Source organism: Penicillium cataractarum (assembly GCF_028827025.1).
Source record: "Penicillium cataractarum strain IBT 29864 chromosome Unknown utg000004l, whole genome shotgun sequence".
NCBI classification, from domain to species: domain Eukaryota; kingdom Fungi; phylum Ascomycota; class Eurotiomycetes; order Eurotiales; family Aspergillaceae; genus Penicillium; species Penicillium cataractarum.
In genome coordinates, this window is record NW_026622740.1 from 3235205 (window position 1) to 3259555 (window position 24351).

A 24351-nucleotide genomic window follows, 5' to 3' on the forward strand; every position below is an offset into this window, starting at 1 on the left:
CTTATCGCCATTCATCTCTGTCTATCTTTACATCAGCGAGGTTAAATTAGACACAGAAGTCATCAAAGGCAGACTGCAATCGCCGGGCACGCCTAAGCATAAGGAACGTCGAATTCCATCGTGTCCGAACATCTTGTATAGGCATAAGCTTAGGCTCTTTCGTCTGAAGCCTTATAAAGCTCTCGCGGCGCTAGGGACTTTTGTTGATGTAGACTGCTACCTTCCGAACCTAGAATATAGTGCGAGTTAGTAAAGAAAGAGAGATAATAGTAAGAGATTAGAGAGAGCTAGACCTTATTCAGAGTATCCACGATCTTTCTATTCTCTTGCCGAGCTATATACCCTTTCTCGGTCCATTCAATCTCTTCCCTCTCGTTTCCTAGGTTCGCGTCCATCTGACCAAGGAGCTCCTTTAAACTGAGCTATATAACATATGCAATATATGGTATACGAATAACCGGTATACTACTAGGTAGCTATAGGGATTCGACGACCTCTTGAAGGCTACCGAGTAATGTTCCGTTATTAGATGCGTTATCAGTAGTAATAGTTAACACCCTCTCAGTAATCCGATGCTTCTTAAGAAGGTCAAGCAGGACAGTGCTTAGATAGGCCCCCGTATGTGAGCCCTATAGAGGTTCAAAGCCAAGCAAGAGCTCTCGGTAATTCCACTCTTGGTCAATGAAATAGCCCGTTATTGCCATAAAAGCTTGGCGAAATGGTGAGGTCCAGCAATCTAATGCAATAGAGAGCTTAGCACTATTAGGAAGCTTCTGTAGAAGAGTATACTGGCGTTCTTCCACGATCTCTTGAAGATGACGGCGGACTGTGGTTGCAGTTGGGATTTTGGGGAAGCAGGGAGCAAGCCGGGCCATCTCAAGAAGGGCGCGAAATTCAGGATACTTAATAAGCTGGAAGGGTAGCCGCGAGGCAGCAATAAAGGTAATTAACCTTTCCATCCAAGCTTACGGCGTAAATGATGCTTTACGAGACGACAGATATGCCTAGAAGGGGTATTTTATAAGATTAGTAATAATTAGAAAAAGGTAGACTAATTATCCATACCCCGTTCTTGATAGCCTTCCTAATATCTTGCGACTGAGTCGGTCCTCTCCGACAGGTACCTACTTACGAATAATGCCTATTCATAGTAGATGTTCCCCGGCGCTTATCGGTAGGATGGGTAAGGATATGGTCGCAATTCTTGCATATTACCTTAGGAGACCCATCCTGGATAGTAGCGACCTGGTAGAAGTGGTCCCAACATTCTGCATTACGTCTACCCTTAAAGATATTCCGTTTCATCTTACTTCCATACTCCGTCTTTAACCACTAGACGATGAAATCCTCATTCGCCATTTCTGTCTAGAGGATATAGTTTTTCCTTTTAGGAGGACCAACGCGTTCGAGTGTTTCTGGGATAACAGGAGGAATCGCCGGTCGGAGTAAGTTCACGTTAGGAGTAGAAGTTAGCGTTTCGCGCCCGTCGAGGTTAAACAGCCCATCAGATGTGAAGAAGGAGAAAGTATCTCGTGGATTATCCTCAAAAGCCGATGAGGGATACTGATCAGAGAACTGAGAGGAGGCCTGACTCTGTAACATTTTGACGAAATGAGTATAGGATAGGACGGGGGAGGTAAAGGACTTAAGGAGATACCTGCTAAAATATTTCCGTCTACTAGAAAAAGCTGAATAAAGGATTTTCTCTAGGAGAAAGCTATAGGCATAATTTAGATAGATCAAATTGAATTGTAATAGTGATTAGGCAGTAGGCTCCACTTTACTACAATCCGATAGGATAAGGGCTACGAAGACCGCAGAAGACCGCATAGAACCGCAGGAAAAACCGCGATAGACCGCATAGAGGGCTGCAAAGACCGCAGAAGACCGCATAGACAGCTAGTAGGAAATACTATGATTGACCGCAGAGGACCGCAGAGAACCATGAGGAGGACCGCACAGGACCGAAAAGGACCGCTAGAAGGCCTATATAATAGTATAATCCTCCTTTTCTGTCTAGGTCTACACTTCATATCAGAGAAACCAATTTTGAAAAGAGATTATTATGATATGTTAGTAGTAGAATATAGAATTTCAAGATAAATAGTTAACTAGAGAATCTAAGCTCTCTGATAATACCCTTAATACCTATTTTAGCTGTATGTAGGGGGTTATGTACACTCAACGAAGAAGTCTCAGATGAAGATAGGGTCAGGTACTGATATCGAAATATATATTTCTTACCTCATACACCTAGCCAGCAATAATTATTACTAAACCTCTCTATTAGAACTTAGAAATATACTAGTACTGGCAGGTCTAGGTATTTTAAATAGTAGATTTTCTATATACGAGTATATTTCATCTGTTTTCATAGTGGCTGATGCTGAAATACAGTAAATGTTTATGAAGGGACCAAAACAGTGTTTAATAACAGTAATTAAATGGGATGAATCATCAATTTATGTAGCCGAAAAGAGAAGGTCTTGGTAGAATTATGCAATTGCGGTTCACCGTGGTGAAGACCGCAAGGGACCGCGGTTCACTATGGTGCGGTCTCAACCCCCGAATTCGAGACCGCAAGACCGTGCGGTCCGGTCCGCGGTCCTCGACCTAAGGACCAAGACCGCACCATGCAGAGGCCTACTCCTCAGAGATAACTTCTGCCTACAGCCTGCTTAAAGTAGCGCAAGCAAGATCTGCCAAGTAAGTTGAGCTGGTCAAAAGTAGAAGTCTCTCCGTTCGACACCGCTATCGCCACCAACGCTGCCAGAATACCAAAAGTCATTTTACGCGAGGTCAGGATCCAGCGCTTCATCGTATTCACCCACCAAAATCTGGACGAGTACGTCTTGATAAAGTCACTCGGCCGGGGAATCAAGGTTTCTTTCCAGTAAGTCGAAGCATATCCAGGCCAGGATGCAGAATTTCGCCCCATCTTGTTGATGTACCAGTTGGAACAACCGGCCGAGAAGACAGTTCCTTTCAACTGATGTTGAATATCACTGGCCCACTGATTTTCAGCTGGAGCTTTGATTTCCAGAGTGGATAGCTTCTTGTCAATGACTGGTGCGATCATAGTCCTGGCAATGTACTCAACCTGTACTTCTGACGCATACAGGACGGAATTGTGTGCTGGGAAAGTGTTCGGGCCGAACCTGTTCATTCTGAGTCAGCAATCGAAAGCAAAAAATGAGGAATTTGTCGGGATAACCAACAGCATAGCGAAATTGGGGAAGTTGTGCACGAATGTCCCCATGTATGCTTGGGCGCCGCGGTTCTCCTTCCACTGCTGCGCGAGGCTTCTTCCATTGGCACCAAATACTTCCATGGGTACCAGGAATTGCTGCACATCGAAGCCCGTCGCTAGCACAATAACGTCGAAATCTGTTTTTGCCCCATCGGAGCTGATGATACCAGTCTCGTCAAGCGCCTTGATACCTAGCGGAACTAGATCGAGGTTTGGGTTGTGCAGGCTTTTGAGGTAGTCTGGGTCGAAAATCCGGCGCTTACAGCCTGTGCACAAACTATTAGCTGTCTGCAGTCGACCAGGATGATATTCAGTTCAATTACCTAGAGGAAAATCGGGGATCAGGAAATCTTGGTACTCTTTCGGTGCTTGTTGCTTGATGTATTGCCGAGCGTTATCCTCCGTCTGGGCACGCAGTCTTGCAGCATGGGCGCCGGGCATATAAGTAGCAACCAGATTGTCATTGGCCAGGAAAATTCGGAGTCGGATGAATCTTTCCCAAAGAGGCACGTAATGTAGACACCATTTTTCGAACGCGGTGAACATGCGATTCGGCCGCTCGTGATACCACTGCGCGCTTCGAGCATATTGCTTGATGTATGCGACATCTTTCACGACAGCGGGAACCACTTGAGCCGCACTGCATCCATTCCCGATCACAGCCATTCGCTTTCCCCGATAGTCGTAGTTGTGATTCCAACGAGCGGTGTGAAAGATCTCCCCCTGGAATTTTTCCATACCGGGAAATTTGATGTCGCGCGGCTGGGAGATGCCGCCTACTGCAGAGACAAAAATTGTGGCATTTCTCGTATAGACGATGCCTGTGAGGTTGTCTCTCAACTGGACAGTCCAGAACCCATTCTCGTCCCATGATGCCGAGACGCACTCGATATCAAATTGCATGTGCTTTCTCAGGTCGAACTTGTCGACCGTGGATTGGATGTCTGAGATGAGAATGAGCGACTCTTGTGTCTTGCCAACCGGTCCGTGAATACTTACATTCGAGAATCTCTGGACCCTCACATAACTCCTTAGACCAGTTAGGGTTCTGATTGAAAGAGAACGAGTACAAAATTGTCGGAACGTCGCATCCACTAGGCATTTATCAGCATTGAGATCATCACGGAGGCGAAGGAACATACACGCCGGGGTACGTGTTGGAACGCCATGTTCCTCCCGGCCCCGAGGCCTTGTCATAGATCTGAAGCTGTCAGCGCGCGCAGGCGAACATGTTCATCCTGTGTACGTACCGTAAAATCCCGAAAACCGAGTTTGCATTTCAAGGTGTAAGCTAACGCAATTCCCGACGGGCCTGCGCCAATGATGATGATCTCTGGATCAGACATGGCGGTTCAAGCAGCCAGCCAGACAGATATGACTGGAGATGGCTTAATTTGAGGCTATCGTCGGGAGGTCTTAAAGTATTCTCAGCATGCTTTGTCATGTCAATATGACAATTTCGATGGAGAGACCGAGGCATAAATCAATATCCCGGGTAGGGTAATTGCACTTTGTCAGAACAGTGCCGGTGGACCTCCGCGGGTTTCAACTCCCGTGGAAGGGCGCCGACCCACAGCGCCCAGTCACCTTCTTTTCGTCAACAACGGTACATGCAGATCGGAATCCAAGTACGAGGGATTGATGCTATTCGTACTCGATTCTAATTCCGTCCTCCTTTCACCTTGGAAATAGTAAATGAACTACACATCCATATCTCCAGGCCAACTCGAATTCACATGGGAATCGGGGTTAGAATGACTTACACACTACACTTGCGTACTCTGGTCGAGAGATACTTGCAAAACAGGTGGATGGGAGATTGATACGGGAGATCAAAAGAATGGAAATAAATGCAGGAATGCACAAGAATTGGGAACCTGAGGCCTCTATAGCCCCAACAATACATGAACTTGAGAATAGGGATTTGGTGAACAACCATTTATCGTGGAACACCCCCATGTTACGAAAACAGCCGTCTCTGCAACACCCGTTGTTGTTCAATTGTTGCCAATATACTCAAATTTATTCATAGTATTTCTGTGCCTTGATTAAACCATCTGCCACCGAGAAATCGTGTCCGAAAATGAGAGTCGCCGAGAAGGTTTTTTGAAGCCTTCGGATAAACTTCCCGCTGTCTACCCAGCTTCGATAATCACGAAGCAGCCATCCGTGAGCATGGTTTTGCTCAAAATTCTCTTTGATATGGTACTGATCGGTAGTCCAGATGAAAGTACCGTTTTTGCTTAGGTTTATTTGCAGGATGCAAAGACCTGGGGTGTGTCCAGGGCAGTGATAAAGTGTCAACCCCGTGGCGAGATCGAGTTGAGAGTCGTTGAATGTCTGCCAATTCAGGCATCCATCGATATCGAGATATTCGCCACTAACGCTTGTTAGAATAGAATACTCAGCTCGTTGAAAAGAAAAAAAAAAGGCTCACAGATAGAGGCCGCCATCAGAATTTGTACCAGCGGCCCAGCAGGCGTGCTTGAACTCCTCTTCGTGAACATAGATTGGGACTCCCGTATTGCGGAAATACTCGAGTCCTCCAGCGTGGTCCAAATGGAGATGGCCCATTATTATCGCCTTTACATCATCAATTGAGTTGCCGGTTGCCTCGATCGCCGCAGGGAGCCGGTGCGCGGCACCATACTGAATTCGCGGGAATAGATCGAGAGCTTCATGACCCCACTTCACGATCTGATTCAGAAAATACCAATGTTGATGGAACGGTGTATGAGTGACAGACCTTCGTAATGTCATCGGCACAACCTGTTTCGAACAGAACGAGGCCCATTTCGGGATGCTCGATCAAACCCGCAATTATCATGAGGTCCCGCCGCTTGTTTTGGGGCGACGGATTGCTGACGGAACTACTGTTGACTCCTAAGAGAAGCCTCCAGAATGAAGATTTGGTCTGTCAGTACTTCGCTTCAAAACTATGCGAGTAGTACTAACCAACCCTCATCTACATTGAGGCTTCCTAGATTCAAGATATGCATTTTCGTTCCCTCCGGACACGCGTAGGCCGGAATGGATGCTTTGACCAATTGATGCACCGAGCTATTCATGTTGGGTGGATGGTCGAGTCGAGGCCAGATACACGTGCAAATATTCGGTTCTTTGCGTACTTTTTGAATGATAGATATATTGTTCTCGAGCCTGTCGCAAAAATCCCACTAAGGCTGGTGGAGAGGTGGAACACTGCGTACACTCCGGCCCGCATTGACGCAGAATGACACCCAGGCACTGAGTCATGGCCGATGGTACTGTACCGTATTGTACTGTCACGTAATGTATTGCAGAACTCCCCAGTTACCCCAGCTTCCCCGCGTTGGACTCGCCCCAACTTTTTTTGCATTCAAACGAATCGTCCTGCGTTGATCAGAGTGGATGGGGGCGCGTCTGCCCCTTCAATTCCGTCAACTTGCTGTTCTGTGGCCTCCCCTCCAACATCATTTTCACACAGCATGGATGAAGGAACAACTGGCCCCCAGCTCGAACTAGATATGAGAGCACGAAAAACAAAACACATCACGCGGGCCTGTGTCGGGTGCAGAAAGAGGAAGACAAAATGCGATGGGGCCAAGCCGCGATGTGCCAACTGCGCGCTCTACCAGCAGGCTTGCACGTTCTCCCCCACGATCGACAAGCGCAAAATGGCCTCGAAAGAAAGAGTATCGATGATGGTGGCATATATCCAGGACCTCGAAGCCTTGGTCATTACCAATGGTCTTGACCTCCCAAGCAGTCGACCGGACATCCTTTTACCACCGGTTGCTCCCAGCGCACCCGCCGATATCCAACCGCGTGAGAGCACCAAGGCTTTTCCAACGTGGCCGGCCAGCGAGGATCAAGCACAAATGCTCGGAGATCGGTCCTCCGTGCCTTCAACTGAGGACTCACCAGCTACACATTGCGGCCTTTCGGTGTCTACCGAATCATCATCCGTATTAAATACCCTCTCCGACCGTATCGGATCGCTGCAAGTGGCAGAAGACGGCCAGTTGCGCTTTTTCGGACCGACTTCAAATCTACATATCTCACATGTTGGACCGTTTCCATTGTTCAATTCCAACATCCGATCCGTGCATCGAACCGAGGAACTCGTTTTAAAGGCGGCAGGTGTGGATCACCACGTTGACGAAGAGCTGGAGGATCACCTCACCAAATTATACTTCGCCTGGGAAAATCCCAACATTCCTATTGTGGATGAAAGAACGTACTACGAAGAGAAGATGCGGTATCGGAAGCTCGATCAAGACAGCCATCGATATTCCGAAGTATTGATGAATGCAATGTATGTGTCTGCTAATGGATGCTGAACCGGGAATTTCACCAAGAACTAATCAAAACAAACCAGGTGTGCGATAGGCGCCGCCTTGACTTCTCGCTATCGGCCCGATCTTCCAGAGTCCTTGGTGGACTTCTTTGCGACAAGAGCAAAGGCCCTTTTGGAAGTAGAAATGGACTCTCCGACTTTGAGCACTGTTCAGTCCCTTGGAATCTTGAGTGGGGTAGAAGCCCTTCTCACAAGAGACGCTCGGGGTTGGCTTTATAGCGGTATACTTGGACTCTAGTCTTTCACAGCAAGGATATCTACTGATCTGAGAACGAGCTCAGGAATGGCTATGCGGCTCGCAATTGACCTCGGCTTGCACGTAGATCCTACACCTTTCGTCGAACGAGGCGTCATGGACATGAACGAAGTAAGGTTGCGCAGTTACGTATTCTGGGGGACTTACAGCCACGAAAGGTACTTTTCCACTTTTCATGATCATGGTTTACTAGTCTAATTAACAGGGTCCAGAATGTGGAGCCTGTATGTAGGCAGACCCGAGTCTATAGACAACATCGACATCACGATGCAGCCGCCGCGCCCTGCAAATCTATCGGATACGAACAAGATGTGGTCTCCATACGTGGATGAAAACCGCAGCAGCACTGACTGGGAGTGTCGCTCGTGCCTCGATGAAGTTGCACAAGCGACGATCGATCTTTGTTCAAAGATGTCTTCTATTCGAAAGGTTCTGTACGTGCTTATTTTATAGGTCTTATGGCGGTGACAGAGATCTGACCTGTGTTTAGATACAATGCCCCCAAAGATGGTCCCCTGGACATGCAAAGGCTCCACAATTTTGCCACCAAGACTCGGCACGAGCTCGATGCCTGGCAAGCCCAATTGCCAGAGGGCCTATGTGTGGATATTACACAAGCTGAATGCGTCTATCCCCCTCATGTCCTGCAACTTCAGTATGTCCCTTCCCGTCCTCCAGTATTCGGTGTATGACACTAAGCCAGAATTTAGCATGCAACTGCATGCTTTACGGATTATTGTGGACCGGCCATTCGTGCTCTCGGACGCCGCCACCAGTGCTCTAGCACCTGATCAAATCAGCGAAAGCCGTGAGTCCTGCAACGGCGCAGCTCTGGGAATCACGAAGCTCGTTCAAATCTTCCGGCGTCATTATTCCCTTCGTCGTGTCAACATCCAAGCTGTTCATCTCATTTTCACAGCAATGCTTGTCCACGTCCACAATGCCTGCCTGTCTGAAGATTATGAGATCTGCCACGCCGCCCAAAGACACTTGGAAATATGCTCCCAAGCCCTCGGGGAGATCGGTCAGGCCTACAAAAATGCGCTCCGAGCGCTGGAAGTTATTACGTCCATCAAGTCAAGCCTTCTGCTAATTCAAAGAAGAGCTATGAACCCCTGGGCTGAGCTGATGAATCAGCCAGGATTTATTAATTCAATGGTTGCCTCGGGTCAACCGCAGTCTACGGTGCCGGTACTTAATTCGGAAGCCCAGCTACCGCGGTCAACTGGTGACTTTGGTACCGACGGCCTCCAGGGCGTTGACTTGCTCAGGGGGCTGGGCTTGGAAGTACCAAATACTTCCTTGGCCGGCCAGGTGGTTTTGCTTGAGCAATGGCCTTGGAACTCGCTGAGCGCGTCATTAGCGCCTTCAAATGCGGAGGAAGATCTTCCTGATGTAAACCTAGGATAATTCTTGTTCATGTATTTCAAATTCACTGTGGTCTCTTTAGCTTGCTTTATCATTGCCTGTGTGCTGAGATTGACGCGGATATTGGTGCTTATTTTCATTTGCTCAAGACCATTGCTGTGAATTCAATGAGTATTCCTTGAGCATGTACTTCATGTATCTCTGTAACAAGGGATATTAAAAAGCAATGCCAAATCGCCCGGCATTCGCCCCAGATTCCATCGATTCGATGACCTGATGTATGTCCATGATATCGGTGAAAGTAGTTACATGGGCTTTGATCCCATGCTTGTGGCTGAACTGAATAGGTTCCCTCATCTGCTGCGGCGTACCACTGCTGGCCCCCATAATTCGATACTTCCCGAGAAGGATATCAAGTGCGTTGATGGATAGATTTGACTTTGGGATACCCACAATCATGAGGAGACCATTTACTCTGCAAGTTGTTAGAATGCCGAAGGTCGCTCTGCTGATTTTCCGAACTTACCTCAATACATCAGGAGCGGTCTTATAAGCGGCGTCCGAGGCACTCAAGACAATTGAAGCATGGGCACCACCAGTCTTTTCCTTCAGCTCGGTGACGTAATTTGCGTTAGTTGCAGGATTGAAAACCAGATCTGCGCCGAGCTGCGCCGCAGATTCTAGCTGAGACTCTGAAATGTCAATCCCAATGACGCGGAGTTCCATTGCCTTTGCATATTGAATTGCTACTCCGTACGTCAGCTTCGTAGCACTTTGAAATGGTTGAAACGAAATGCTAAATGCGTACCCAAGTGACCTAGTCCTCCACATCCAATGATTGCGAGCCATTCGCCTTTTGCCAAACCGCACTTCTTGACCGAGTGGTAAGCTTGATGATCAATCAGTCATTTGACGACTCGAGCTAAGTTGCATTCGGGTATACCTGTCACACCAGCACAAAACAGCGGCGCGGCTGTCACCATGTCCATTTGATCAGGAAGAACCATGCAGTTTCGATAATCGGCCAGCGAGTACTCTGCAAAGTGGCCATCGGTAGTGAAACCGTGTAAACGCTGTGTTCCCTCCTTGCAGAAGAGGTTGTGGACCTGACAGCCCTCACATTCATCTAAATATCCGTAGGTAAGTCCCCTGTCTTGCCACAAGTGAACTATCCTCAAATTCAGGGCCAAAACTTACAACACGCGTAGCTGCAACCAAGGCATCCAACGCGATCGCCAACCTTGAAACCCTCCACTTTACTACCCATCGCAGCAACAATGCCGGTGTTTTCATGTCCAAGAGTGACCTTGTCTGTTGGGGGCTTTTCAGCAGTATGACCCCAGAACAACATCTGCAAGACGTAATTAGTGAGTTCTATTGCGCCGATATTATGGGAGGGATGGCTCACCAAGTCTGAGTGACACAGTGTTGCGCAAACATTCTTGATCAGAATGTCGTATTCCCCAGGCTCCGGAATGGGAACCTCGTTGACTTCAACTTCGTTGGTAAGCTGAAGAATTAGTTAGTCAAGCCCGATGCAAGAACTAATCGGAAGACGACGTACGGTATTGTACTGAGCGGCTCGCATTGTGGGACGCATTTTGACGATAAGCGAGTTCTCTTTGAATCCGTAGTCAAATCCGTCAGTACTGAAACGGACTTTATAAATCGTGAAGAGTGAAAGCTAAGGCAACTCCAGATAAACTTAGATGCAATTTTCCGTGGAACTGAATGACTGAATCAGGTCTGCCTTTGTCCCGGTCCTATCTTACGACAAACTAACCCCAGGCATGAGTCAGTGAACATGACATCGATCCAAGTCGTCAGGCGTATTTCCCTTTTATTTTCAATTTAAATTTTTTTTTCTTTGTCGGCGCATGAATAAAGTAGCGGGGCATAGAACTAATATTTGCTGGCACACTGAGGCATCCTAACACTATCTGATAGATCATTGGAGGACAGACTCACTGATTTCCGCTTGGATTAGTATATCTTTTTAGCTCATCGGTCACTGTATATAGCAGAGGTCATTTCAGGGAAGTAATCTTGAAACTCTCGCGATATGGTCCAGTTACTTAGTCGCAGGATATGCTTCTCGAAGATAGAATTCAGAACTACCTGGCCATTCAGATTGGAGATTGCGTCCTCAACCTCGTACGGCCAGTTCACGCTTACGTTTGCAGAATAGAATTCCGAAAAGACTGCAAACGGGTAGCGGTCAGGGCGGTCGATAAGCATGTCCCTCGCGCCTGGCCTGCCCCATTACGAATGATTAGTGGGATCCTCACAGGAGAGGCAGCTAACCTACCAAGGAATGTTATCGATCCACGCAGCATGCGGAGTCGTGATCTGCATCGCCGTTGGCCGCAGCCACTTCGGTATCCGCACATAACTTTCATCGCTTGGGGAAATTTGCCACTACGGGTGTATCAAGCGTTACTAAAGTTTTGGCAACAGGCAATAATTGGATAGTTAGCTTACCCGAGTAGTGAGGTGCATTAGGTACATGAATGCCATTTTTTCAGGCATTGGGACATGGTGAAAGGTGCCGAGTACCTCTGTCATGAGACGAATGATCGGGTGTGTCGTCGAAGAAGATTCGAGGTTGAGCAGAGCAACCGGTGATGGCTTCGGGGGACCCAGCACATCGTATAACGGGACTCCCCTTGCAATCATTGAGCGGCGCGAGAGGATGAAGTCCAGAAGGATCTGGTCAAGGGGGCATGTTGCAGAAGTGTGCTTGGGCTCCGCACAGGCAATCGATCTCGAAATCCCGGGCTGGGGCTCTGGAGGCGTCGAAGATGAGTGGTAACCGATTCCGGCATCTCTCGGGGTGACCCAGGCCTCATCTGCGTGGAATGAGTCAGAGACTCGGTCTCATGTAGGGGGTTCAGGGTATGCCTTCGGGGTCGAGGCATGCACAATAGTGGAAGGAATTACATACCCGCTGCTTGATTGGCATCCGTTGTCAATGCCCCTGCGATCCCTGGGCGCGTCACGCACGAATCCCTTCTTGTATTGTTATTTGTGTCAATCACTACCACCTCAGCTACCGAAAAGGTTGAGTCATGGGGCTCCGAGGGTCGCCTCGGTGATCTGCCTTCACTGAATAAGGCTCGGTCAGGGGTAGACTGACTCGGTGCTTCAAGAGCATCCAGCGCCAGTGGGGATAATCTTTCTTGACCAAGGCCTTCCGCGAGTCTTTTTCGGCTTTGCTCTGCGACTGTATCTTCCATTGGTGTGCTTAACATGGGTTGAGACGCCTTCGCCTGCTCCAGCCCTTCAGCGGCAAATTGGCCAATGCTCTCCAGGCATGCTTTCAGCTGCCGATTCTCCTCCCGTAGCCTCTGAAGCTCTTCTAAGATGGCTTGGTCGCTCGGAGTATGGGATGCCTTAATTCGAGCGAGGTCGTTCTCTAATTCTTGAATGCGTGCTTTGGTGCGATCGCGTAAGGCCCGCTGTGCCTTACGGTCAAGTTCCCTTTTGTGCTGGATCTGTTGCGCGGTGAGGCCGGACGTTGTGCGGCGCCTCTTTGCCGCGGGAGCATTTACTGGAGATACCATACTGCCCCTGGGAAGAGGGCGTAACTTCGCACAGTCCCTTTTTAGGCGGTTGAGTTGGCTCGAGGGGAAATGGATTGTGATGATGTCGTGGGGTAAAATCTGGGGGCACTGGCATTCCCCCACTTCCCCCCGTTTTGCCACGGAAAGACGACCCTTTTCCCACTCCATCCATCGGCACCTCATCAACCCAAGATGGATCTTGATCACGAAGATATTTGCTTGCTATACATCAGTCCATTATTGCCGACACCGGCCTTGACCGCTAAGTCACCATCTGCTCTGTATCGATCGTCTTACCGACTCTGGTCACGTGAGTCGGGAGTGTTCTTAAAGTTTTTAAACCCCCAAAGAAGAGCTCGGACTCGGCGAATGATCGAATCAGAACTCCGCCAATCGTTTCTTACGGGGCCATTTCAACCGCCATGCCCCAAAGTGGGCTGGCATGAGTCAGTCCCAAATGTCAAGAGCTCCACGGAAAGTAGTCCTGCGGCATGAAGGCGTGGTCCGGTGGGATTAGCGATGTCATAGTGTCAGGATATATTGAGTGTTAAGAGAAAGAAGTCATCCTCTTGGACAACGTAATTGCCCTGCTGCGAGTCTGTTTCTTCTTTTTTAGGGGGATATCGACGACGAAATGAAGCTTGAATCACACCTCACTCAGTTGTTCATCAACAACGAAGTACGTCAACTCTATTACGTGGACGCATAAGCGATTGATGGGTTGTTAATCATTGGAATAGTATGTCGACTGTCTTAACTCCAAAAGGTACACGGGTCCTCTTCCAATGTTTCACAGCTCTGTCTAATTCAAGAACAGGCTCTCCGTCCATAACCCGGCGACCAAGGAGCTAGTTAGCGACGAGATACCTGTTGCCGGACCAGCAGACGTCGACCGCGCCGTCCAGGCAGCTCAAGATGCATTTGCACCGAATTCTCCATGGCGCTCAATCAATGACTTCGACCGGCAGAAGATGTTGCTCAAGTTTGCGGATCTTATTGAAGCAAACCAGGAGTACCTGGCGTCGCTGACACGCGCTACCCTCGGTGCCCCCTACCTCCCCTTCGGCAAATCGGAGATCGACACCGCGATAGGATGCTTCCGATGTGAGTCTAAAATGCGACCCTAATACCTCGATCGACAATGACTCACAGAGTGGCAGATTATGCGGGGTGGGCTGGCAAATTCGCGGGGCAGAGCTTCCCAAGTACAGATGGATTCTTCAAGGTTGTTCGAAATGAACCGTTGGGTGTCGTTGCAGGGTATGGACTTGTCAATACCACGACGCGTGGATGCAAATGACCCCCATTTTCTAATTTGCCGCGACAGAATTATTCCGTGGAATGGACCTCTTGCATCTATCGGTCTCAAAGCCGCCCCTGCTCTGGCAACTGGGAATGTTTTTATTCTCAAGTCAAGCGAAAAGACCCCACTCGCCGCTGCCGCGCTTGGAAAATTAATTGTGGATGCAGGTTTCCCGCCTGGTGTCTTTCAGGTCTTGAGCGGCGACGGAAGCACAGGTGCGATCCTTGCAAGTCATATGAAGATTGCAAAAGTCAGCTTCACCGGAAGTCTTGCGACGGGAAAGTCTGTACAGATTGCAGCCGCCAAGAGCAACTTGAAAAGAGTGACCTTGGAACTGGGTGGGAAGAGCCCGGCGGTGGTGTTTGATGATGCTGATCTGGACAATGCTGTCAAGTGGTAAGTTATGTACGTCCACTCACGGCGACCGGGCTGACCTTTGGGGGCACAGGTGTGTGAATGCCATCGTAAACAACACGGGCCAAATTTGCTTTGCTGCATCCCGTGTTTATGTTCAAGAAGGTATCTACGACAAATTTCTCGCTGCTTATCGAGAAGCATTCACTGCGAAGCAAGCGCTCGTTGGAGACCCAGAGAAGGACTCGTCTGAAATTGGCCCCGTCGTGGACCAAAGTCAGTATGATCGCATTGTGGGTATAATCGATAGGGCAAAGGGAGAGAAACAGGGAACTCTTCTTCAAGGAGGGAAGCAGGGTCAAACTGCGGTAGGAAAGGCCCACCATTGCAGACGCCGCTGAGCTCGCGCGCTGACCATTGCTTACAGGGTTACTACATTGAGCCCGCGATCTTCACGGACACTGCTCGTGACGCTTCTATTACCTGCGATGAGATATTCGGACCAGTTGTTGTCCTGAACCGATTCAAAACTGAAAGCGAGGTTGTCGAGCTATCCAACGACTCTCAGTACGGGTTGATGGCGGGTGTTTTCACGCAGGATATCAACCGTGCATTACGACTGAGCGAGGCGTTTGACTCGGGCGTCGTCGGAGTCAACTGTATTAGCACTATTCACTTCTCGTGTCCATTTGGAGGAACCAAGGAAAGTGGAATCGGCCGCGAACTTGGCATTCACGCCTTGCATGCGTACACGGAGCCGAAAACGGTCTTGATGAACATGTCTTACTAGTGACCATTATTCAGACTAGTTTAGTACATGGCACTCGTCGATAGGTTTTCCAGTTTTGCCCGGGCTCATGGGAATAAATGGAGAAACGGAATTTCACGATGTCGTTACTGCCCTTTTTTGGTTTTTTTTTTATTTTTATTTTTATTTTTTTTGAGCTACTGGCTTCAAAGAAAGCGGGGAATTACTAGGTCAGCGTTGAAGAATAGTAAAGGTCTCAACCATTGTTGTCGTACTATCAGTCTACTCCGTCCAGGTTATACTACCATTCTTTGTCGAAACTTGAGCTTTGTCTCAGTAGTTGTTGTCCTTCAATTGCGGGCCTTGCAATTCGTATGGTTCGTGAAAAGAACTTCTCGTATGCAAGCTTGCCAACGTGAAAGAATCCACAGGTGGGTCCTACCAGCTTGTCGTTCAATAATTGCAGATAGCACCAAAACATTACCATTTAGAGTATACATTGCCTCGTCGCCGACCCAAACTTCCCCGCGGATAAGATCCCTGTTCTCCGTTTTTCTCAGTTCTCTCGGCTTAAAATCGGGGGCAAGGATGTCTACGGCAAGATATACCCATCGATGGATACTTTCAACTTTGTAAATATTGCCCCGCATTTTGATCGCTTGCAACTGACAGTGGTGTCATGATTCATGAATGAGGCTAACTTTACATCCGGGGTACTTGGAACTGAGTTCTCGGCTTGGCAGCCGCGGGTTTGAGATTCCGGACATGTTAGATCGAGAAGAATCATCAACCATCGCAACAGCGCCTTACCCTGGGTATCCACTTGACATTCATCGTGAATAATATGCAAAATCTTGATTATGTGGCGCTCTAGCTCTAAACTCAGGCGCTTAGTATTTAAAGAACGGCGAGGGTACTATGTAGAAGCGCAAAATTTCTCAGGTCACCTCTCTCCATTTGCATAATGAGCCCGCTACCAACTTCTCTACGCATTGCCTCCGTGTCTGGGTCAGTGACTGATCGCCGACATGCTTTCGCGGAGGTTGCAAGAAACGAGGATGTGCAGTATATTGTGGGTGACTGGATGTCAGAGTACAACATGACTATGCGTGGTGGTGCTAAAAGCAACCCGCAAAGCGATAACGCGGAATTTGAGACCTCATTTATGGAAGCCATCGAGCCAGCGCTGGAAGCACTAGCCCGACGCCGTATTAAAGTTGCCGTCAATGCGGGCGCGAGCGACCCGGAAAAGCTTCATGACGAGCTCACACACGTCATTATGTCTCAGGGCCTGGATCTCAAAGTCGCATGGATTAGTGGCGATGAAGTTTTGAATCAAGTCCAGAAGGCTATCCAATCCGGCGATCCGCTGGTGAACCTGACGACTGGTATGTTCTCCATGAGTTCCTGGAAACTTCAGTGATAATTGACAGTCTCCTTCAGGTAAAAAGATTTCCGAATGGGGATTCACTCCCATCTATGCTCAGTGTTACCTTGGCTGCTGGGGCATCGTGGAGGCCTTGAATCATGGCGCCGATATAGTTCTCTGCGGACGTGTGACCGATGCTTCACCAGCCATGGCGTGTGCCGCTCATCATTTCTCATGGCAACGGACCAGCTACGACAAGCTTGCTCACGCATTTGTGGCTGCACATTTGATTGAATGCTCTACATACGTGACGGGAGGAAACTTTTCCGGGTTCAAATCACTTCACGGAAAGTATCTGGACATTGCATTTCCCGTAGCCGAGATCAGCCCCAGCGGACGCTTCGTCATAACTAAGTCTGCCGGAGAGGGTATGGTCACTGTCGACACCTGCAAAGCCCAGCTGCTATACGAGATTCAAGGGCCTTACTATTATAACCCTGATGTTGTCGCTGTTCTCGATGGGATTGTCATGGAGCAGGAAGGACCGGATCGGGTGTAAGTAGACGAATTTTTTGGAATTATATGAGTCGTGGCTAACTGAAGCAGCTCCGTTTCTCAGGTCAAGTCAGTGAGACCACCGCCAACGACAAAAGTAGGCATCACGGCAAACGGTGGTTATCAAGCGGAGGCCCATTATTTCTTATGCGGACTGGACACTGCTGAAAAGGCAGCAATGATTGAGCGACAGGTTAGAAATCTGCTGGATGAATCTTCGTTCCATACACTCAAGTTCCGTTGCAATGGTTCATGCCCACCTGATCCAGCAAACCAAGATGCTGCAACTGTCGACTTCCGCATTTTCGCGCAGGCACGTGATGAATCTGCTCTCTCGTTGCATAAATTCTTCAGACCATGCTCCGACACCATCATGCAGTCCTACCCTGGTGCAACGTTTGCTGTGGATGCCCGACAGGCGTTGCCAAAACCTTACTACGAGTATTTTGTGACTGTGCTGCCCCAGGACCAAGTCAACCACATTTGTCACTTACCTTTTAAGGACACATTTATACCTATCAACCCTCCCCTGGATACGGTGCCATTCCTGTACGAGCAGCCATCCTTCGAAACAGAAAATCCGGTAGACCTATCGACCTTTGGTCCGACCACACGAGGGCCGATAGGATGGATTGTTCATGCTCGCTCAGGGGACAAGGGCTCGGATTGCAATGTTGGCTTCTTTGTACGCCATTCCGATGAGTGGGACTGGCTACGGTCTGCGTTGACTATCGACATGGTTCGAAAACTTCTCGGTCAGGACGACGAGGCGAGGCCAATCTTTCGGTTCGAGTTGCCACACCTGTGGTGTAAGCACTCAACGTGAATCCTGATTTCTTGTGTAATATACTAACGTCTCTTGCAGCTGTGCACTTTTTGCTGAAAGATCATTTAGACCGTGGTGTGTCTTCAAGTTCGACCTATGATGTCCTGGGTAAGAACCTTGCTGAGTACCTACGGTGCAAATTTGTGGACATTCCGAACAAGTTCTTGGAGCGTGGGAAGATCTAGTCGTCGAGAATCCAAGGAAAGCCACGGAGTTCGATAGAAGATTGGCATCAGCGTCTTGTTTCGTCTACAAATACAAAAGCTCGTCAATATCTAGAATGTGATATTTCTATGTTTCTATAAATACGTGACACTCTTTTCGTCACAGAGTTCTTCGTTAGGTGTCACCGTCACCTCTGTTGTTGCAATTATTTATGCTGAGTGCCCCGTCAGCAAGTGTGAGAGAACATAAACTAGATTGAACACAAATTAAGGCGAAAGAGAGGGGCGAACCTAAATCAACGAGAAAATTTCCGCGATGGTGTAGTTTTGACAAGCAGAGGGTGAGGAATTCTCCAATGTCCAGCCGACATTCTTCCCGAAGCTTCCATCATTTCGGCCGGCCGAGAACTGAGTAGACGCAACTAGTGAAAACTTGATTCTCAGCCTCTATTTCACGCTTATTTCTCACGCACAGGCAGTTCAGACCTCAATGAACCGGGCTGTCCAAGCTTCACACTATCGATCTTCTGAAGGATTAGTCCGGAGACAAGTGCGGGGAAGTAAGAAGGCTAGACTAAAAATGCTCCATGGACAACGATCTTCATTAGTTTTTGTGGCTTAGATCAGTGGTATTATGACTCAAGTTAGCGCGGTAGTATATACTGTTCTGACTCATTTCCTATGACTCGTTGCCCTCGATTCCCGAGCTTTTGCCGGAATGCATGATGTACCGAGTATGGAGTGATGATCTCCGATTGGCTAATCCCTCACCAGGGCGATCGCAATTTTGGGTCGTCACCCGTCAAGATCAGCGAAAGTAATCTAAATATTAGGCTGGAACCCTGGGCAGTCCGGGAGCCAAAACCCGGGGAAAAGAAAGACAAGATTAGCCAATCCTGCCGCTACGTGCTGTACATTGCAGTGAGTCGGTATTCACTGTCTTGTGCTGGAGGAGTCCCCGCATAGAGCCACGGCTTACGTCTTAGTTCTTCCCCGGATTCTGTGGGTGTGAATCATCATCATCCTGACCTTCCGAAGGAACTAGTGTCACATCTACCAGAGCCACACCTGGTACAAATCATAAATAGGCCAATAGCACAAGTAACCGATCATGATCTATGTAAGACGTGTTGAACTTCATTCCAACATGTTTGAAAACTTGCGGGGAAGGGCTCTCCGAGCTTCAGTTGCAGTCAGTGCCGGCAGCGCTTATTTGCTCTTTGGATATGACCAGGTGAGAACACGTCTGGATGCCAGAGAAATGTTATAGATGCTGACCAACATAGGGTGTACTTGGAGGGCTGGTGTCCCAGCCCAGCTTTCTCGGCGCGATTGGAAACCCTTCACCCACCTACCTGGGGACTATTGTCGCTCTCTATGATATAGGATGCCTCGTAGGTTGTATCATCGCGGCAGCCTGGGGCAATCATTTTGGGCGATGTCGCTCGATATTCTGGGCGAGTATCATCATGGTCATTGGAGCGACCATCCAGACGACCACTTATGGAGCAGTTCAGCTTATTATCGGGCGTTTGATCTCTGGCGTTGGAAACGGTACTTTCCCGATAATACATCAAGTATGCCCTTGCAACATGGTTAATCTTTTTACCAGGGATTAACACATCCACAGTCCCTATGTATGTCTCTGAAATTTCTCGCACTGAGTCTCGTGGTCGGTCACTGGCGGTCCAAATGTCGTTAGTCATTGTATGTTTCCCTGAGATTTGATCCTTGACAGGCGCCATCTAACGAGGACAGTTTGGCACGGTGATAGCCTACTGGCTTGACTATGGTATGGTGCGCAATTTGAGTGGAGAGGTAAAGCTTTATTTACGAAATTCTTTTCTGGGAAGCCACTAATATCTGAGATAGGTGGTCTGGAGATTTCCAATTGCTTTTCAAATATTCTTCGCATTGATCACCATCAGCACAATCCTCTTTTTGCCTGAATCACCACGGTGAGCTCTGACCTTAATTATCGGCAAGAACCCATGCTCACTCACTTTTCTAGATGGCTGTTCGCCCATGACCGACGAGAAGAATCTACTCGGGCCGTATCGCGCTTGTTAGGATGCGACGAATCTGATGAACGTGTCCAAAAAATAACATGTGACATGGAGGAGGCACTGATGCTTGAGCGGCGACAGCCAAAACTTGATTTTAGGAGTTTGCTCAAGAGCAAGTCCCAGATCAAGCCTGCTCGTCGCCTCGTGTTATGCTTCTTAATTCAATTTTTCCAGCAGTGGACTGGAATCAATGTTATAGCCTTCTATGGTCAGTCAACCCACAAGCAAGAAAGATCTTGTTCTAACCTTCCAGTAGTTACCATTGTTCTTGAGAGCAACGTTGGCCTCAGCAAGGAAACCAGTAGCCTCGTGGCTGGCATCGTCCAGATCTGTTTCTGGTGTGGCACATTGCCCGTAATATTCCTTCTGGATCGACTTGGCCGTCGGATCATGCTACTTTCCGGCTCGGTTGCTCTCTTCCTCTCTATGACACTATTCACCTTCGGCATTGCGATTGATACTACTGCATCAGCAAAGTTAGCCCTTGCAATGCTTTTCTGCTATGAATTCTCTTTTGGGATGTCATGGAACGCTATCCCATGGCTATATGCGCCGGAGATTACTCCACTTAATTTACGACACATTGGATCCGCGCTATGTGCATTGTCTGAATGGCTCTGGACATTTGTGAGTAACTTCATTTGTCTCTCTTTTCAACTACTAACGCTTTGAAGGTCATCGCTCAAATGGCTCCGACTGCTATCGCAAACACTGGTTGGAAAATCTGGTTGTTGTTCGACATTATGCTTCTCATCAGCTTCTTCTTTGTCTTTTTCTTCCTTCCAGAGGTTCGACTTATCACTGCCCAATTCAGAAGCAGGATACTTACAAATCAATTATACAGACAAGTGGCAAAACACTGGAAGAGATCGACTACATTTACGTCAAGCCGGAGGTCCGATATCAGTTGGACGAGGTCAGTACGAGTGCTGACCATGAACTAAGTAAATCGAGAAGCCGTGTGCTTGTTGAAGACAATTCCTCTGCGCAAACTTGATCTCGGGAAAGAACGGCTAGGACAGCAATAACAGGGTGACATAGACGCCTGCTTTTAGAACGATAACATTCAAGCAATTAAAAATATCCACACAGACTTCAGGAATTCCTTCATGATGGAGTCAGTAAATACTCAGTAAACCTGTAGTGCCCATGACCAATCGCATGCAGGTGGATAGGTATTTAATTCAGAAAGTCCCTTCATTTTCTGCCTACGGAGTTAAAATATCCTTAAGAGGAAATACCATCAGATAGAAATTGAAACGCCGCATTCTCACGTTAGACCAAGCGAGACCGCGATTTTTGAATAGGAAATGGTACCTTTTGGGAAACACCAGACTCAAGAAATCAACTTGTGTGAACTGATACGGAGAACACCATCACTAATTAGTGTATTGAATATTTATTTGAGATTTCACTATATTTCACTGATGAAAGGCGCGTCTATGTGAGTAGTCAATCCAATACCCTCAGAGGATTGCTCTGAAATCTCTCCAGCAGGACCTTCCCAGGCATCCTGTCCCACATTAAGAGACAGCAGACCCACCAGTGTCCCCTACCTCCTAGTGGACTCATACTTGGCGCATAATGATGCGTTCCGTGACTTGCTGACTGCCAAAACTGGATTCCGCGGATTCAAAATTCCGGCAACGACACCATTTCCCCGCGCCCCCGCAATTACATTATCTGGATACTGGATGAGATGAATGAGTGCCAACTTTCATGCCACCTTCATCTACCACCAAGAGGACATGGGACTTGTCGCTAGTCTTTCTACACTCACGTCCATCGACCGGCAATCGTCATGAAGTACAGAATCAGATCGCATCAGGCCTTGCAACTGAAATCCCAAAGATCATCACGAGCGTGTTCTGCATGTCGCTGCCGCAAGGTTCGGTGCGACGTAACCTTGAAGGGGCCTCCCTGTACAACATGCCAGTTCCACGACATTCAATGTTCGGTTCCTGTTGACAGGAGAGGTGAAAAGGCATCATCTGCTGGAAGTCCCCTGGACAAGTGCGTCACCTCGCCAGGGAACCCTATCAGAACCGACCATGTGGCGACTTTTGAAGGTGAGCATCCTTAAATGCCCCTTGCCTTGCCAGAACTTAACACAGACATGTCCAACTGATCTTCGGGGTCTAGATAGAAAATCAGGCTACTGGACCGAGATGAGAAATATGTTTTCCCAAGAACAGTCTGACGCCCAATTCTCCCGGAACGCACCAATTCGATGGGAGAAATGGTTACCCGATTACGCCACCCCTCTTCCTTGTTCAATCACTAAGCAAGATTGTCGATTCTTGAAGAAAGCAGGTGCATTCGATATTCCCGATTCCTCCGTTCGGGACGAACTTATCAAGAATTATATCGAGTTCGTGCATCCTCTACTGCCAATTTTGAACCTGGAGGACTTCTTGGCGGTTATTGAGGAGGGGTATGCTGGTAGTCAAGGAATCAGCTTCCTCTTTTTCCAGGCGATCATGTTTGCTGCGACACCTTACGAGTCAGCAGAATCAATTGCACAGGAGGGATTTCGCGATCGAAGAGAAGCAAGGAAGACGCGATATGAGCGTGTGAAACTTTTATATCTTTCTGGGTGTGAGGATGATTGTATTGCAATTTTACAGGCGGTACTCCTGTTGACCTACTGGGATGAAAGTTCCGAGGACTTCCGGGACTCGTGGTACTGGGTTGGTGTTGCGAAGGCCCTGGTGACTTCTATTGAAAATCAGCCGGAAAGTCAAGATGAATCCTGCCCCATGGGACTTTGGAGACGAATTCGGTGGTCCTGCTATATGAGAGATCGTCTGATTTCTATCACCAAGAGATGGCCCCTTCAAATTCGTGATACTGAGTTTGATATTCCGATGCTGACAATGTCAGACTTTGAGATGGGCCCGCTCTCGACCAAAGGCTGTTTAGGCACTGATGGTAGCCATCCAGCAATTCGAGACCCACCTACCAAACGACTGCTGGCCCATGCTAGCATCGCACTGGCGTGCCTTTGCCGGTGTATCTCACGGGTCATTGAGTCACAGTATACTGTGACAAAAACGGACTCTATCCGTCCGGCACCACGCCTGGTTCCCAAAACTCCCGCCGCAACTCCTGGAGAAGTGCTACTTCGAGACAGTGAACTCGAAGAATGGCGCAGCTCTCTGCCCGAGGCACTGCGCTGGCGAGCGCCTAAGTCTACCAAACGTATTCACCGACATGATGATGTCAAGAATCATTTTCGCGCCACGCTGGCCGGTTTTTATAACATTGCAACCAGTGCACTTCATCGGCCCCAAGCTGTCTGTCTGCCATACTCTTTCCCTGAACTGAGGCTACTGTCAGAGCAGCGGGTCCGAGATTCGGCCATCTCAACTGCTAAGATTCACGAATACTTCTGCGAGCAAGGCAGAGCAGAACTCATGCCTGATGGGCAAGTTGCAATGCTGGAGTCAGCTATACTGGCGCATCTCAGTAGCCTTCGATCTACTAGCGCAACCAGAAGACAATTAGCTTTGCAAGGTTTCCAGTCGTGTGCAAGAGCGCTGAAACAACTTTCCAACACATATGCCTCAGCAGAAGAGTCTCTTGCTCTTGTTAACGTCGCCGTTTCGCAGACAGACAACTCATGGAGGGGCCAGCCATCGGACCTCTTCCCACACCAGGGAGATATTTATGACTCTGGAAGTGAAGGCCGCAACTCGGCGAGTTCTGAAGAGAGGGATACATCGTTACAATTCTCACTCTGGGAGCATGTCAACAAACTTGAGCCACCACAAGTGGGGAAATTGTTATTCTCTCATTTCATGATAACACCATGGGAACGAAACCTACTAGACGAATTGGCACCGCCTGAGGGGGAGGACCGAATCCATGCCGATGAACTCCGTGATTCAATGTTTGAACAGCTTCCTCGGCTGAAGCCGCAGTCCACCCCGAGTGACAACACAAGCAGCCCCACAGATATATTTGCTGGGAAACTGGCTGCACAGTCTAGTCAAGAAGATGGCCAACAAGGAGGAAATTCTGCTCAACCCACACCAGGGTTAGACCAGCCGATCGATCTCGATTTCGTTCAAGGTTGGAATCAGCTGGAAGAGATTGAATGGGATTTCTTCACCATGCAATCGCATTAATTTTAAAATTTTACGAATAAACGTCTATGCCGTACATTTTGGTTCATGATAGGCAAAGTT

General features: G+C 48.4%; 9 protein-coding genes across 9 annotated transcripts; 5 read left to right on the plus strand and 4 right to left on the minus strand.

The window, feature by feature from the left end:
• Window positions 1-629: 629 nt before the first annotated feature.
• Window positions 630-1305, minus strand: N7496_005668 (zinc finger BED domain-containing protein; the record flags this gene model as incomplete). The annotated part of the gene is given in 4 exon segments (XM_056698597.1): window positions 630-951; window positions 970-1004; window positions 1066-1111; window positions 1133-1305. 4 exon segments carry the CDS (start codon window positions 1303-1305, stop codon window positions 630-632), a joined length of 576 nt encoding a protein of 191 aa, XP_056557122.1.
• A 1415-nt stretch (window positions 1306-2720) lies between these two features.
• Window positions 2721-4596, minus strand: N7496_005669 (flavin-containing monooxygenase; the record flags this gene model as incomplete). The annotated part of the gene is made up of 7 exons (XM_056698598.1): window positions 2721-2766; window positions 2832-3158; window positions 3219-3516; window positions 3574-4194; window positions 4250-4344; window positions 4393-4451; window positions 4501-4596. 7 exons carry the CDS (start codon window positions 4594-4596, stop codon window positions 2721-2723), a joined length of 1542 nt encoding a protein of 513 aa, XP_056557123.1.
• A 676-nt stretch (window positions 4597-5272) lies between these two features.
• On the minus strand, window positions 5273-6318 carry N7496_005670 (N-acyl homoserine lactonase family protein; the record flags this gene model as incomplete). The annotated part of the gene is given in 4 exon segments (XM_056698599.1): window positions 5273-5630; window positions 5688-5947; window positions 5964-6144; window positions 6206-6318. The coding sequence occupies 4 exon segments, from the start codon at window positions 6316-6318 to the stop codon at window positions 5273-5275; spliced, it is 912 nt and encodes a 303-aa protein (XP_056557124.1).
• Window positions 6319-6717: 399 nt separating this feature from the next.
• On the plus strand, window positions 6718-9255 carry N7496_005671 (Zn(II)2Cys6 transcription factor; the record flags this gene model as incomplete). The annotated part of the gene is made up of 7 exons (XM_056698600.1): window positions 6718-7547; window positions 7611-7810; window positions 7871-7956; window positions 8058-8069; window positions 8119-8279; window positions 8336-8500; window positions 8556-9255. 7 exons carry the CDS (start codon window positions 6718-6720, stop codon window positions 9253-9255), a joined length of 2154 nt encoding a protein of 717 aa, XP_056557125.1.
• A 174-nt stretch (window positions 9256-9429) lies between these two features.
• N7496_005672 (Polyketide synthase enoylreductase) lies at window positions 9430-12776 on the minus strand (the record flags this gene model as incomplete). Its single annotated transcript, XM_056698601.1, has 11 exons — window positions 9430-9688; window positions 9740-9959; window positions 10022-10102; window positions 10157-10339; window positions 10411-10564; window positions 10622-10723; window positions 10778-10833; window positions 11289-11467; window positions 11522-11631; window positions 11695-12062; window positions 12158-12776. The coding sequence occupies 11 exons, from the start codon at window positions 12774-12776 to the stop codon at window positions 9430-9432; spliced, it is 2331 nt and encodes a 776-aa protein (XP_056557126.1).
• Window positions 12777-13410: 634 nt separating this feature from the next.
• On the plus strand, window positions 13411-15223 carry N7496_005673 (uncharacterized protein; the record flags this gene model as incomplete). The annotated part of the gene is made up of 7 exons (XM_056698602.1): window positions 13411-13455; window positions 13517-13542; window positions 13594-13880; window positions 13937-14036; window positions 14104-14475; window positions 14528-14801; window positions 14861-15223. 7 exons carry the CDS (start codon window positions 13411-13413, stop codon window positions 15221-15223), a joined length of 1467 nt encoding a protein of 488 aa, XP_056557127.1.
• A 922-nt stretch (window positions 15224-16145) lies between these two features.
• N7496_005674 (acyclic terpene utilization AtuA family protein) lies at window positions 16146-18116 on the plus strand (the record flags this gene model as incomplete). Its single annotated transcript, XM_056698603.1, has 4 exons — window positions 16146-16569; window positions 16625-17105; window positions 17157-17914; window positions 17971-18116. The coding sequence occupies 4 exons, from the start codon at window positions 16146-16148 to the stop codon at window positions 18114-18116; spliced, it is 1809 nt and encodes a 602-aa protein (XP_056557128.1).
• A 1126-nt stretch (window positions 18117-19242) lies between these two features.
• N7496_005675 (sugar porter family MFS transporter) lies at window positions 19243-21158 on the plus strand (the record flags this gene model as incomplete). The annotated part of the gene is made up of 9 exons (XM_056698604.1): window positions 19243-19329; window positions 19382-19649; window positions 19708-19802; window positions 19854-19913; window positions 19968-20053; window positions 20107-20369; window positions 20418-20788; window positions 20836-20949; window positions 21006-21158. The coding sequence occupies 9 exons, from the start codon at window positions 19243-19245 to the stop codon at window positions 21156-21158; spliced, it is 1497 nt and encodes a 498-aa protein (XP_056557129.1).
• Window positions 21159-22338: 1180 nt separating this feature from the next.
• On the plus strand, window positions 22339-24291 carry N7496_005676 (fungal specific transcription factor domain-containing protein; the record flags this gene model as incomplete). The annotated part of the gene is made up of 1 exon (XM_056698605.1): window positions 22339-24291. The coding sequence occupies one exon, from the start codon at window positions 22339-22341 to the stop codon at window positions 24289-24291; it is 1953 nt and encodes a 650-aa protein (XP_056557130.1).
• Window positions 24292-24351: the final 60 nt, after the last annotated feature.